The following is a 14,053-nucleotide window of genomic DNA, read 5'->3' on the forward strand; positions in this document are numbered from 1 at the left end:
TCCTGACCTCAAGAGGGACAGAAACGGCTTTTGCTGCATGGATTGATAATTTTTCTGCCGGAGGAGGAGAAGATCAGGCATTTGTGCTGCTGTTATCAGATATATTACTCACCTTTGATACAATATTGGTCCCCCACAGACCATGGTGAGAATGGATTGGGCAGCTCTTGGGCAGGCTCCATGTTATATCTGAGAAATCCCATAAAGAAGGAAAGGGCAAACAGTTTTGCTTATCCCACTATTGGGAAAATCTATTGCACACTCCCATGCTGTTCATTACATATGGAAGGACGTGGGGTGGTAAGTAAGAGAAACAAGGAGCATTTTAAATTTTTGTTTTGTTAGGCTTTTGTAAAAATGGTTTGCTTTTGCTTGGTGACAACAAATAGGATGAGAATGGGCGACCTGTGGCATTTGTGCCAACTTGTGGCTGCTACGCTGTGACAAGCACTGCCATTTTGTCTATGTAACTATTTTAGGATTGTGTTATGGAGCTACTGAGGTCAGAGGTGCTCAGTTTTGTTTAGTGTCAAACACATCTTGCTCACCTGAGACTTTAAAATCACTCAATCATCGAATACACCTGACTGAGGGAAAGGCAAAATTATCTCTGGCTGCTTTTACTCTCCCAGGATGCAGGAAAGGGGAGGGAGGAAAAAAAAAAAAGAAAATTACACTGCATGTTGGCATATGTCAAACCCAAAACACTGCAGGGAACCTGGGAGTAAAGGATGTTTCTCCTAGTATCCAGTCTATCCATTTCCCCAGACAGTATCCCTACAATGAAAAACTACCAAATACAGCCATTGACATGAGAATCTGCTGTGCAGTTCACACTTGCTTTTCTCTATCAACAGTCTGGAGGCAGAGAACAATCTATCTAATAGCATAATAACAGACACCATTAATACTTTAGAGGTTCAATATAAAATTGCTTTAATTAGCATGTCAAGTGTTTATTTTAGCTTACTGCAAAACAAGCTCCTTTTCATACAGCCACTTACTCAACTTTCCTTGATTGCAAAGAGGGTAATAATGAAGGAACCTACTTTCCCTGATCTTCTGTGGAGGTTTGTACATGCACTGAAAAGATATTGCTCTATTACCTCTAGCCAGTGAACCAGCCTGGCATGCTGGAGAAAAATATTACTGCAGAAATATTACTGAACTCAGTGGAATAGGTTTTAGAGACTGCCACAAGGGCAGGCATGAGGCTGGTAAAATTGCAAGTTGTATTCCCATCTTCAGTCTAAAAGGACACTGACAACCAAGCAGAGGAAAATATATTGAGTTCTGCCCGTGCCTCAGCGTATATTTGTTAAATATTTTATTGCTAGTCATGTTACCAAGGGGAAAATAATATCTTATGTTAAATGTAAGTATCTTTGGACTTGCTTTTATTGCTAAAAGCTATGGGATGGGTTTTTGCGGGCTTTTTTGTTTTGTTGGTTGTTTTTTTGTTTACTGTGGTTTTTTGGTTTTGTGATTTTTGCATGGGTTTTTCTTTTTCTTTTTTTTTTTTTAAACTTAGGGTACCTAAAGCATGTGAACTATCCCAAAGCCAAAACACACTGAACCATAAAGCACTTCAGTTTTACTGTGAGGGAAATTCAACCAAGCTGACCTCAGGAAGAGTTTGGCTTTATTGTGTTTTATTCAAGACTGTTTATATGCATTAGCTTTTCAGTAATTCTTTTTATTTTTAAAAGAAAATAAAACAAGAGAACAAGGTAGCTTTTTGGAAGTGAAGACAAACTCCTACCTAAACAAAATTACTCAGACACGTAATTGTTGTTCATGTCACATAGTTGGAGTTTTCATAATCTCTAAGGCTCCCCATTAAAAGTTCTTTTAATTACTCAAAACCAACAGCCACGAGGAACTAAATCCTCTTCTCAGACAAATGTGTGCAAATCCCATTTACTTCAATGGAAATGGCTCACAGGTGTGATACATTAGACTCCAGCCACTCGGCAACTTTATAGGAATTCAGTGTCTGGAGCCCAACTGCTTGTCTCCTCTTCCAGAGGCACAGGTAATACCACAGAAATCCAATCCAGGTTTCTCCCCAGGCCCCTCAGCAAACACTTTAATTACCTATGTTTCCCACATCACAACAACTCTCAAGCCTAAATTTAGACTTTCAATCCTAAACATTACAGGTCCAGTTCCTGCCTAAGGAGATGAGGGCTCCATCACCAGCTAGATTAAATCCTGCAGCAGTGATTATGTTTTACAGACCTCAATTCTGCATCAGCAAAATCTACTGTATGGCATCAAATTCAAGGAGTTCAGGCATTTTACAGCTTGAGGATAATGCAATCGTTCCCTTGCCATACTATTTACTTCGCCCTTCCAACGCATTTATTTGTGCTCCATAAAGTGAACTGTAGGTCACCAGGAAACATAGACAAGCACAGGAAAATAGGAAACTGTATCTAGTGAGCCATGGAAACAGTGAAAAAGCATAAGAAGATTTTCAAATGGAAGGAAAAAACCTCACAGTTTTGCAAAACTTTTTCCTGTTGTTTTGGATTTGTTTTTTTTTTTTTAAAGACACTGATACAATGAAAAGTTTTAGCCATGCTCCATGTAAGAATATATCATAAAACTATTATTGTTTCGCCTGTTCAGGAATATTGAAAGCGACAACACGATCCCACCCGCTGGTTAGCCTGCATACAAATGGACATGTGGTTTGTCATCGCTGAATTCTCTAATCCAAACATAAAATTGGTATTTTAATATCATCTAGGTTCAGTGCAGCATGAAAGGAAAGACACCCAGGCGGGATGAAATTTCTTGGGTCCCCCACACCTTCCAGGCGATGACAGCTATTGCTTTAAGTACTTGCCATTAACAACCAGTCACAATGTTAGTGACAGGATGTTACTAGCAGTTACTTAAAGTGATAGATGTTAACATTTTTCTGCTCTTTATGACTCACACTATACCCCAGTCAGAATATTTTAGGAGCTGAACACACGGCGCTAGGTCAAAATGCTGAAGATTGTGGAGCCACTGGTTGAGGCGCAGAATGAGATGTGTCATTTGAGGAACATTAGGTCAAAGAGAATCCATGATAAGGAACTGTCATGGATTAAGGTTCATCCTTTTAACTATTTTGCAGAAGGGGAATTTCTTCGGCACTGGGGAGTTTTGCTCTTCCACATATCTGAGAGCAACGTGAAACTGCACACTCTGAATGTAAGTCTTTGATGTTAACATCTTTTAACAACTCTACCAATGAGATACAGATTAAGAAAAGATACTTTGATCCAATTTTAGAACAACACAGACCACATTTACCTCTGTACACATGGACAAGCTGCCCTGTGAAGACTCAAGCGCAGGAAGTACTCTTAGAGGAACAACACAATAGGCATAATGTTAAGCACCTGTGACTTCTGACCACGGATAGATGTACTACACTGGATAAGGTCTAGAGAAATAAACACTACATGAAGGAAAAGGATACAGCAAAAATTTCTTGTAGAAAAAGAAAGTTGTGTTTTGCAGCAGCTACCAACTTAACCAACCAGATTATGATCCAAGCCCTGCACAACATGCACTACATTTGGTTTTATTAATTACATAAAGTCAGAACAGGTTAGAGATAAAACAGCAGCAATTTATCAAGATGTATCAGCAGTCCCACCACATAAAAATAGCATTTATAATTGTGAATCTTCCTTGGGATGGAATATACTTCAGAAGACTTGTAATCTTATGGTCTAGGCCAAAAAGAACTTTCCAAGTATGTGTAAACAGCATTATTAACTGAAAGTTTTCCAGTTCTTTCCTAAGAATTCAAAGTAAACTTTTCCAAATGTAAAACTGATTAATAGCTCTGAAAAACTGTCAGACCACCTACCTTCAGCATCATCCTGCAGATCCTCAGGCTGCTCCGCTTTGCTCTTTGTGGGAGATGGAGTTTGGCCTTTTTGTTCCAATCCTTATTTGAACATAAAAAATTACAAATTTATGTATATTACTTTTGAAACTGTTTTATTTTATCAGAAATTATCCTGTGTGATACCACAACTATAAGTACATTTTATCTCAGCACTCCATTCAGTACCCAATGCCTATCTTTCTTTATTAAAATTAATTACTGCATCATTTGTTATAAAAGTCATAATAGGTATCTTTCAGCTTGGGCTGGACTTGCACATGACAGCACGAAGAAAGCTCACACTGAAATAACATACTCCTTCACAAGCTCTTAAACTCTTCAGAAATAATAAAAAAATAATGTTGTAATTCCTAGTTCTAGACATAGTATATATTGTACTGCATTATGGAACCATGGAGAAACAATCTGAACAAAATGATTTTTCCCTCTCAGCTCAATTCTCCATTCACAGTTGTAACACAGTAACAAATGAATATTGACTGAAATTAGTAATGAAATGAAAGGTAGGGAAGCAAATTTGATAGGGAAGTAAAGTTAAGGAAATGAAAGCTTTACAAGATAGAAACGTTATGGCTGAAAAAATCCATTCCAACCAGTAAGTAACGTGAAGATGGAGGAAAAGGAGTAAAACAAGTAACTAAGGCACAGTCAAGTGTGAGATCTTCCTTATTTGTAGGAACTGAAGTTCACAGTGTTTAATATCAGGTGATTAAACTTTAAAAACTATGAACTTTTTCTACAACATTTTCAAAATATCCTGTCATCTTAACATAAAGGATGAAATTACTATTTGTTTGCTATGATACACCTTGAGGCACAAACTGGTAGCACAGAAAGCCTGTTGGTAAAAAGAGAGGCCAAGCTGGAAATTAGGCATAAATTAAGATGTTTAACGAAAGCAGGTTCCCTAATTAAAACATTCTTCAAACATCATTGCTTGACAATGAAAGCAGTGACTGGCAGACAATTAAAACTCAATTCATTGTACCTACTGAATGTATTCAACCGCAACGGGAAAATGACTTTCTGTCATTAGACTTTCTGTTAAACCTTCTGATTTGTTGTGGTCAAAAGAAAACATAGTTTTGTGCATAATGGAAAGAAACCTTCACCACTTGTAACTGGGAAATTTAGAAAGACGTGACCTCACTTGATTCACCCTTATTGACGCACCATGAGAAAATGAGAATTATAGTATTACTTCAAACTGATTGGCTAATTAACAACTGGGAAAAAACTATCTACATGTGTATCATATATTGCTTAAGTGTTCTGAAAACTCCCAGGATCTCTTCTGCAGCCACACATAGCCCACTTAATCATCTACTCTTTATGTTAAAGTTTCTTAACAGATATTTTGGCAACCAGATACCTCATAAAGAACTCTGCTGTGCTAAGAGCTGTAGATTCTCCCCTTTTATCTTCTACCCTTCCACAATTACAGACATCTAGAACCAAAGTGCTGAAAGTTTCAAACCAGGATGTATGAAAGTAGTAAGTGAGGACGTGAAAAGGGAACTTGCAGGGTCAAGGGGTAGTTGGACTCTACTGTTGGTAGGTAATCCTTGCGGGTCCTTTCCAAATGAGGGTATTCTATGATTCTATGAACATTGTTTTCATTCAAGAGACAAAACCAGAGTGAATCGTTGGCTTTGTATGGAGCCCAGGGAAGAAAGAAACATTGTCTGCCTGCCCTCCTGGGAAACTGGTCATTCTGTACTTATGCTCAAAAAACCCAGAAGAACTACGGATTAGGAAGGTGGCAGGGTAGCTCAAAATGTCAACAAAAATTCCAAAATGGGGATCTGGATGTTAGTAATTAAATTCCAACTCACTTGCTTAATTTTAAGTAATGAGTATTATGCAAAAAAACAAACAAACAAACAAACAACAAAAACCAACAAAAGACTAAAATGAACATTGGTCTTACAAATTTCTATTAGAATGGAATTTCTCTTTCTTTCTAAAACTCCATAGAGCTCAAGGAATGAATTTACCCTTAGCAATTGGTAAATAAAGCCAGTTACTGCAGAGCAGAACAAGCTTTGAGGTTTGGCTTGGTACCAGGTGGTAGAGTGTTCCTGACAGCACCTAATACAGGACGTGTCATGTGTCATGTCATCATGTTTGCTCATCTGAATTTGAAATTCAAACACAATATTTTGAGGAAAACAAGAGTTTTCAAGTGCTAAGAGGAATTTCTTTCTGGAGTGGTGATAATGTAAGAGTAACCACTAGAAATACCGTGGGGAAAAATACAGGCAAAAGCTGCCAAATTAAGACACGCTTTGTCAACCCTTTAAGGGGGTTACTCAGGAGCAACACTGATAGAGGCCAACAAGAATTTCAATACAAAAGAGAGATCCTGAAAATAACCGGACTTGTAAAGACTGATTCCTGCCAACACTCTCTTTTAAAAAATAACTTGAGTATTTATAGTGGACCATACCAACAAATGGCTTCTTTGGTTCCAATGCCACTCTGAACTTTCTGCTACATTCTCTCTTTTGGTTGAGAATGGTTCACACCAGGGGACTGAATCAATAGAAATCCTTCAATCAACACCTGCCTCTCTAGTGATGAATTTTATCATCCAACCAATCTGTGAAGCTTCCTCCAGTCCCACATGTCAAATGTCAATCAAGTTTAAGTGCAAATGTCCAGCCTGGTCTTTCAGGACCATCTGAATACATTAGATAATGTAACCAACATCTTAATTGACAGCACAAAGAAGGAGAGGGAGGAGGGCATGCATTCAGAGAAGTCAGAACTGTTACTATCTCAAAAGAAATGATCTTTTTGCACTCTACAAAGAACCTTCAAAATGCTCACAAAAGGATGTAAAGGCAGCATCCCAGGAGAACAAGATTTCAATCACAATTTCACCTCTTTTTAGCAGATATCCCTCATTCCAGAGACAGAAAAGGACTTGTGTGGGCTTCAAAATAAAATCTTTTTATCATGCTCAAAATACAACTCTTAACCCTTTCAGCTCCCCAATCGTATGTATGTCCTTCATAACAGTTAGCCAAATATTACAGCATTTTGTCTGCAAATTTCTGTTTAAAAAGAGCACATCTAGACAGGTGTCTGAACTGATCATATTAAAAGCTTTTCTAATTGTGATCACTTGTGCAAAAAGGTTTCTGAGTTCCACCACTGGGAGAAATGTTTATTCTTTACAGGCTAATTCAGAGTGTCAACAAGTCACTTAAATCTCATAGTCTGTCTGCAAGTAACCTATTCCCAAAATCCCTCACAACTTGCAAATTTGCTTGGTTGCAAGTGATTGCTATTTTCATCTCAGGAAAACGGAGATTATTCCTCCAAAAAACAATATCCAGGTGTAAGAGTGTGTACACAGTGGAACAAACAAAGAAATTCTGTATTTATACAGCCTGATTATAGCAGGGTTTCCCTCATTAGTGTGAATGAGATCCTTCCTCTTGCTGTTCTAGCTGGCTGTGGCTTGTAAGTAATCATAGGTGGCTAATTAGGATGGTCAGGACAGAAACGGGATAACCAGCAGGGCATTTATTAGGAACAACTATTTGATGGGAAATGACAGTAGTGTGGCAACAGACATACAGCTGAGGTCAAAAGCTTTTTGGTACCTGACAGAGAGTGAAGCTGAACAGGCTGAGGAATAATACAGATTGGGAACTGAAACTCTTTCCTGCATGTTTATTTTTTCGTTAATCTTTTTTTTTTAATAGTAAGAGAGTTAACTGATGTCAGTGCATAATAATGTGATACTATTGTGTAAGAAACTTCTAAGTAGCACATGCTTCTGTAATTTCCCCATGCAGTCACTGTAATTCTGGCAGTATTAGGGTTTATTTCACATGCTTCTGGGCATGGATATGTGAATCTATGGGTATAAAAGCAAAATCCTTCAGAAGTTAAAGTTTAGAATAATCTCCTCTTAATAGAGCTTAAAACATTAAAGCATTGTGACTCTGCAGTGTTAAATCACTGAAGATAAAGGTAGACAAGATTACTGGGTCATCTGGTCCTTCTCTTGGCTTATGCAGGAAATCATTTACAAAAGAAAGCTGAGATGCAGAACTGCACAGGTCTGTACCCACTATTACTCTATGTGCCCTTTTGACTCAAATCATTCTAACAGCAACTGCATGACATATGATAACGTTAGAGCACTTCGAATTAAATGGTGCCATTAAGTCAGCAGCTGCTCCAAGACACAGCATCCAGAATAACAGACTGATGGGTTAAAGTCCCATGAGTAAAATGCCATTAAAAGAGTGGTGTTGAGTGTGTATATTTAAAACAACTGGATTATTTTTATTTTTAAATGTTTTTCTTATTCTAGTATGTCCAATATATGCAGCAACGTTATGTGATTAAATTGCTAAAATGACTGTTTGTGGTTGTTGATTTTATAGCATTAATGTAGATATTAATGGATATTATCTGGCAGATGTAATTGAGATATTCCCTTATTTATTTTTAAGAGGAATCATAGAAAGAAAGGCCTTTCTGTGTGTAATGAGATATTTGCACTTCAGGGTGGTAGAAACACAAGACAGATTACTTTCATAATGCATCTATCACTCAATAATACACATATTTGGTCATCTGTTATTCCTTACTTCCAGTTAATTCTCTTTTCCTAAGGCTTAATCTGGTGTGCATTGAAGCCAGTGGACCTATTCCCACTGCCTTCAGCTGTCACCAAACCAGGATCAGCTTTTTTTCCTCTAATTCTTGAAACCAAGTTTAAAGTAGGACTGATTCTGTAACCTCCACCTCATCATCCTACTACATTCTCCAAAGGGTTGGTGACCCTGTGTTTCTCCCTGATTTCTCTTGGTTTCATACTGGCCCTCAGAAACAGCCAGCCAAAAGGAAGTTGGAGGCACAGGAATTTAGGTAAGATTTAGAAGATTACAATCTCTGCTGAAGGTCCTACACAAGTATGTACTCTGCAACATGTACTCTCCAGGAATCAAACATCTCTTTTTCACCGTAAGAACAAGAATTGGAGAAAAGGCCCCAAAGCAGATTGGATATGGGCAGCTCAAAAAACCAGGGTCATCAATATTGGTGCCAACTGCTGACTCCATCTGCTGCAGTCATGACCCATGAAGTCAAGTGGAATGAAGAATGATTATTCAATTAATATCCTGAAGTGGTGACTAGAAGTTACTACTCTATTTTCCCCTTTGAACATTAAAAAGCAAATATCCTTCAAACTGGTAAAAATCTTAGTATAAAAATGAGAAGTCCCCTCTGTGCAGAAATTATGTATATATTTATAGTAACAGTAAATACATCCTACAATCATTAAAAAGGCCATACAGAAATAGGTCAAAATGGAACAACTTTTGTATATCTCCAACACTACTGGAGCAGATATACAAAAGATACTTATTTTTAGCCATGTAGGCACTGATTGCTGACAGCCAAGGCACTGATTCCAAAATATAACCAACTGATAAAGAAATAACCAAGGATGTGCTGACAAAGCTCATAGCAGATCTGTGAGGACAGTTTTGATCTCATCTATCTCATACACATAAAGAAAGAGACAGGTAGGGAAATATCTTCCTCAAATGACTTAATTCAGTGGTAATTTCCCAGAGTGGCTATGTAGTTTTACCTAAATTAATGAAGCTGTGAAGGATACAAGGCAAAAAAGAAGAGACTGGCTATTAGTGGAATTGTACTTCTTTTAAATTCTAATTTAAAATGCTTTTTAAAAAAGTCTCCACCGATGTAATTTGCATAATCTCCATAAAAACAAGAAGGCAAAAATGCAAAATAAATTCACTTATAGAAGTATACATGCCGTGACAACTATAAAAAATGTATTTGGAAATGTTAGATGAATGCTGAAAATTTAACTGTAGGATTATCTTTGGCAAATGTTTGCTGTATAAGGATGGCCTTTATTTTTCTACTTTTATGTATGTACGTACAACTACATCAATTACACTAATTGTATTAAAATTTCTAAAAGTTCCTATCCGGTAATCTTGACACCAAAAAGTAATTATAATTATATGTAATAAAATCAACAGGCCAGAACAGCCATAAAAGAATGTGCTAATCCATCAGCATAACACATATCTATCTGTGTATATCCATGTTTTCACATCTATGCATATGCACCATTCTTCAAGTATTTCTAATTTCTAAGCTAATTAACTGATTGCATAAATCATCATAATCCATTTGTCTTTAGGACAATCTTGCCAATTTAAGCAGCCAGCACACTGCTTCAAAAGTTTTTACCTCTGTTTTCTGGCTGGTATATCTCTGCCTTTCTCCACGTGGTTCTCCTTTCTCATCCCATATTTTTTCATAAAGAGAACTGGATGTTCCTGCACGGTCACTGGACTATGATGGGATCAGCATCACAGAGACCTAGGGGGATGGTGCTGTCAAGGATGAGTACTAGCTGGTTTGGAAGGAGAGGCAGAGGAGCACAGGGAGCCATGCTGCACATAAAAGGAGGTCCTTCAGTGCTCAAAAATCCACGTGGAACAGGAGATGTTCACTGAGAAGCTCTAGGTGAGGTCAGCAGGGAAAGTAACACAGTGTGCTGTGGTGGAAGCCTGTTACAAAAAACCTGATCAAGAAGATTAAGTGGATGAAGCTCTCTTAAAAAAACTAGCAGAAGTCTTCTGAATGGAAGGTTTTGTCCTCATGGGAGTTACCTAATCCTCTGTCCTCTCCTTTTCCTGTTCCTTGGCCCTTTCTTCTCCTTATACCTGACAGTCATTTCCATTTCAAGTCTCTCTGCATCCACAAACCCTAAACACTGACACGTTTTATACAGCAAACTAGAAGGATGAGGAAAAAACCCTCTGAAATATTGTCCAACCAAGTTCAATGTATTTAAGAGTTTGTGGGAGAGTTTGGCTACTGTTTCCATTGCAAACAAATCATGATCACTAATCAGAGTGGAAAATGACTCAAGAATTGCTCTATTCACACCTTTTTACAGACAAAGAGACTGAAGAATTGTAATTATTTCCCATTCATGTTCATACTAGATATTGATAAAAAGCAACCCAGAGGCTCATAACAGATGATAACATTAAAAAGGTAGTCTCAGCCAGTCTTATCATGGACTATTTATTATCAGAGATGGTTTAGTCTAATTTTGTGTTAAAAATTAGAGATGACAGTTATAACATTGGCCATAGATGATCGGCACTGCTTATCTCAACCAAGGTAATTATTTTCTAGATTTTTTCCATTTTATTTTATGCTTTGGAGAACGGATATATTTTAGCCTAAAATATTCTTTACTGACCTGTCTCTTCACTCAGCTCAGGCCCTTCTTCATTAGCATCATCTGTCAAAAAAAATGGAAGGAAAATGGTCACTAAGAATACCAGCAAACATCTAGAATGAAATATTCCATGTTTCAAATTGCCCATACCTTAGTTTGCCTGCTCCCATTTAACATTTTGCAGTGAAATCTGGAGGTGGATGGGAAAAGGAGGGTCTTATACTAGACTGGTTACTACTAGATACAGGAAATGCAGGGAATAAAGACAGGGAATAAAATTCTGCATAATTTACAGAATTCTGAAAATTAAGACACGTACAAAATGAAATTACATTCCCTTTCCTAGCAGAGTTTTTTGTTTACTTGACAAGTTTCAGTTTGCTTTGTTTCCCTAGAACAACTGGTTATGGTAAGAAGAGGACTAACTTTCCAGAAGTCATACCATGTCATGAATTACTATAAATTTGTCAGACAGGACTTTGGTTTAAGACCAAAATGATTCTGTGAAGACCAAACTTGGGCTAGCCAGGAACAGAGCACTTGTAATCATTAAGCTGACAGACAAAGAAGGCAGATTTCTTTTGCAAAAAACTTGCATCCTGGTAACAAAATAATTTCTTACCACAAGTTGTTTTGCTGAGGGAAAAAAAAATTATTAGCTTTAGTTTACATCTTGGTAATTCAGTGTTCCAGAGCCTTAATCATCTAATGGAGAGCTTACTGATCAAAGAAGTTTATGTCAACTATGTTCTTGATTCATATAGACCTCGTTTATATTCTTCAAATAGAAGTCCCTGGTGGGGGACTTTTTTATTGAGGGAATGTTTTAAACTGACAGAGGGCAGGTTTAAATTAGATTTAACTTAGATATTAGGAAGAAATTCTTCCCTGTGAGGGTGGTGAGGCACTGGCACAGGTTGCCCAGAGAAGTTGTGGCTGCCCCATCCCTGGAAGTGTTCAAGGCCAGGTTGGATGGAGCTCTGAGCAACCTGGTCTAGTGGAAGGTGTCCCTGCCCATGGCAGGGGGGTGGAACCAGATGGTCTTTAATTTCCCTTTCAACCCAAACCATTTTGCCTCTATGCTTTGGGCATGTGCAAATTCTGCAGCAAGCCTACAATTTTTGTCTAAATCTTAACATCTTTCAAACTTGCATATGTGCATATTATGACCCACCACCATTTGAACCAAAGGGAGCTTTGCAATGTTATGAGCAATGGTAACGGAAACTAACAGCAGTATTTAGGTCCTGATTCACACCATAAACTCTGCTGAGATCCAAATGCTGTGACACAGGCTAGGAGGACTAAACTTTGCTTTCATCAGGATTTGGAGCCTGAAACTTTAAGTACCACGAGAACAGAACAACTGGTTAATAATAGAGACCTCCTCTGGGAATTACGTTCTCTATAAGCATTAAAATCAAGAGTGTGAGAATTTTCATGGATGTTTTTGAATCTACAATAGATGGATCTGCATCCATCCTTCTCCCCCTTCTGCCTCATTCCAACTCATGATCTGGAGGGCTGAGCTTCCAGACACCACTAAATGACATAAATTATATTTCTCTTGAATACACTTTAGTCTGGCCCAAAGGATCAGGACTGAAAGAAGTCACTGCACACCTTACTTCCTTTTTCCTTATTCTGCAAACAACTGTTTTGCAGGTGAAAAAGGCACACAGGACTCTACTGTACAAATGTAAATTTGTACACAGAAACCTTAAGGAATTTTGACAAGTAGTTTTTAAGATAAGAAAATGAAAACTCTTGTTAAAGCCCATAGGAATTCTGCCATTGACTTCAAGGGAGCCAGGATTTTCAACTGGAGCCCTGACATTCTTCAGCAAACCACTCAAAAAAAATTTGGTTAACATAGAGATTATTAATTATTCAGTTTCCAATAACATGTTCTTTCCATGGAAGCGTTTATAATGAAACCAGCATGACAAAATTTCAAATTAATCTAAGACTTGACATTAAATCAGCAGAATATAATATCTTAACATACATATATCACCTGGTCTTCTGTGGAAGTTCTTAATTATAGTTCTGTAAGTGACTTGGAACACAAAATTCCCAAAGCAACAGAATAGCTTCTAAGCTGGTGATAATGGACACAGACAAGAAATCTGATGTTATTAAAAAGTAGGGAAGTCATTATGCAATATAATTACGAAGAGGCAAAGACTGCTTTTGTGAACTAATTGTGAATTAAAGGCTGGAGGGTTTTTTCTGGGAAAAGGAACCTAAGGCTCATTGAAAGGCAGTGAAGTCACTACATAATTTCTGAGAATGGAAGCTGGGCTCCGAATCACTTGGTGACGTGATTTCTGGGTCATTGTGATGCCTTTGAAAAATTTACCCCAATCTAGATCTGAATCTGAGTTTCACTTTGGCACACAGCAGTCCTCAGCCATTTCATATGTCTATAATTCTTACTCTCTCACTATTAATGCATCTGGTGGAAGTGTTTCCCTGTTAAATAGAAAGCAGTCTCTTTCACTGACCTTGGTGTGGCTGACTGAAGTGATAAACACCATGTTTAGCTGACAGAGCTCTATGCCAAAACCAATTATTTGAGACAAAAACCAGTGTTTTAGAAGTCTATATCCAAAATTCATTCACCTTCCCTCTCAAAAAAATGATATTACAGGCAGTTTCTTGGTTACTGGTTCTGAAGAAAGAAAAGAAAGTAAAAATATTTTTTACTGAAGCTCTACATGCCTAATAGAAAGCAAAATCAGTACCAAGATTGCTATAAATTAGATTTGTTACACCTAGTTTTGTTTGTTTGGGGTTTTTTTTTTGTTCCCTATACATTTTCTTACCCCATCCGGAGGAAACCTTCTAGAGGTTTGCTTTGGTTTGGAATA

General features: G+C 37.6%; 1 protein-coding gene across 3 annotated transcripts in view; it reads right to left on the reverse strand.

The window, feature by feature from the left end:
* MACROD2 (MACRO domain containing 2) overlaps window positions 1-14,053 on the reverse strand; it is an 844,666-nt gene that overhangs the window by 62,739 nt on the left and 767,874 nt on the right. For all 3 annotated transcript variants that reach the window (XM_027693439.1, XM_027693438.1, XM_027693440.1), the window contains exons 10-11: window positions 11,202-11,243; window positions 3,875-3,955 (exon numbers count right to left, since the gene is read on the reverse strand). In XM_027693439.1, coding sequence (XP_027549240.1) covers window positions 3,875-3,955; window positions 11,202-11,243 — 123 coding nt within the window. The remainder of the gene's footprint in view (window positions 1-3,874; window positions 3,956-11,201; window positions 11,244-14,053) is intronic.

This window comes from Neopelma chrysocephalum, unplaced genomic scaffold, assembly GCF_003984885.1.
Source record: "Neopelma chrysocephalum unplaced genomic scaffold, ASM398488v2 Primary Assembly neopelma1_91, whole genome shotgun sequence".
Taxonomy (NCBI): Eukaryota; Metazoa; Chordata; class Aves; order Passeriformes; family Pipridae; genus Neopelma; species Neopelma chrysocephalum.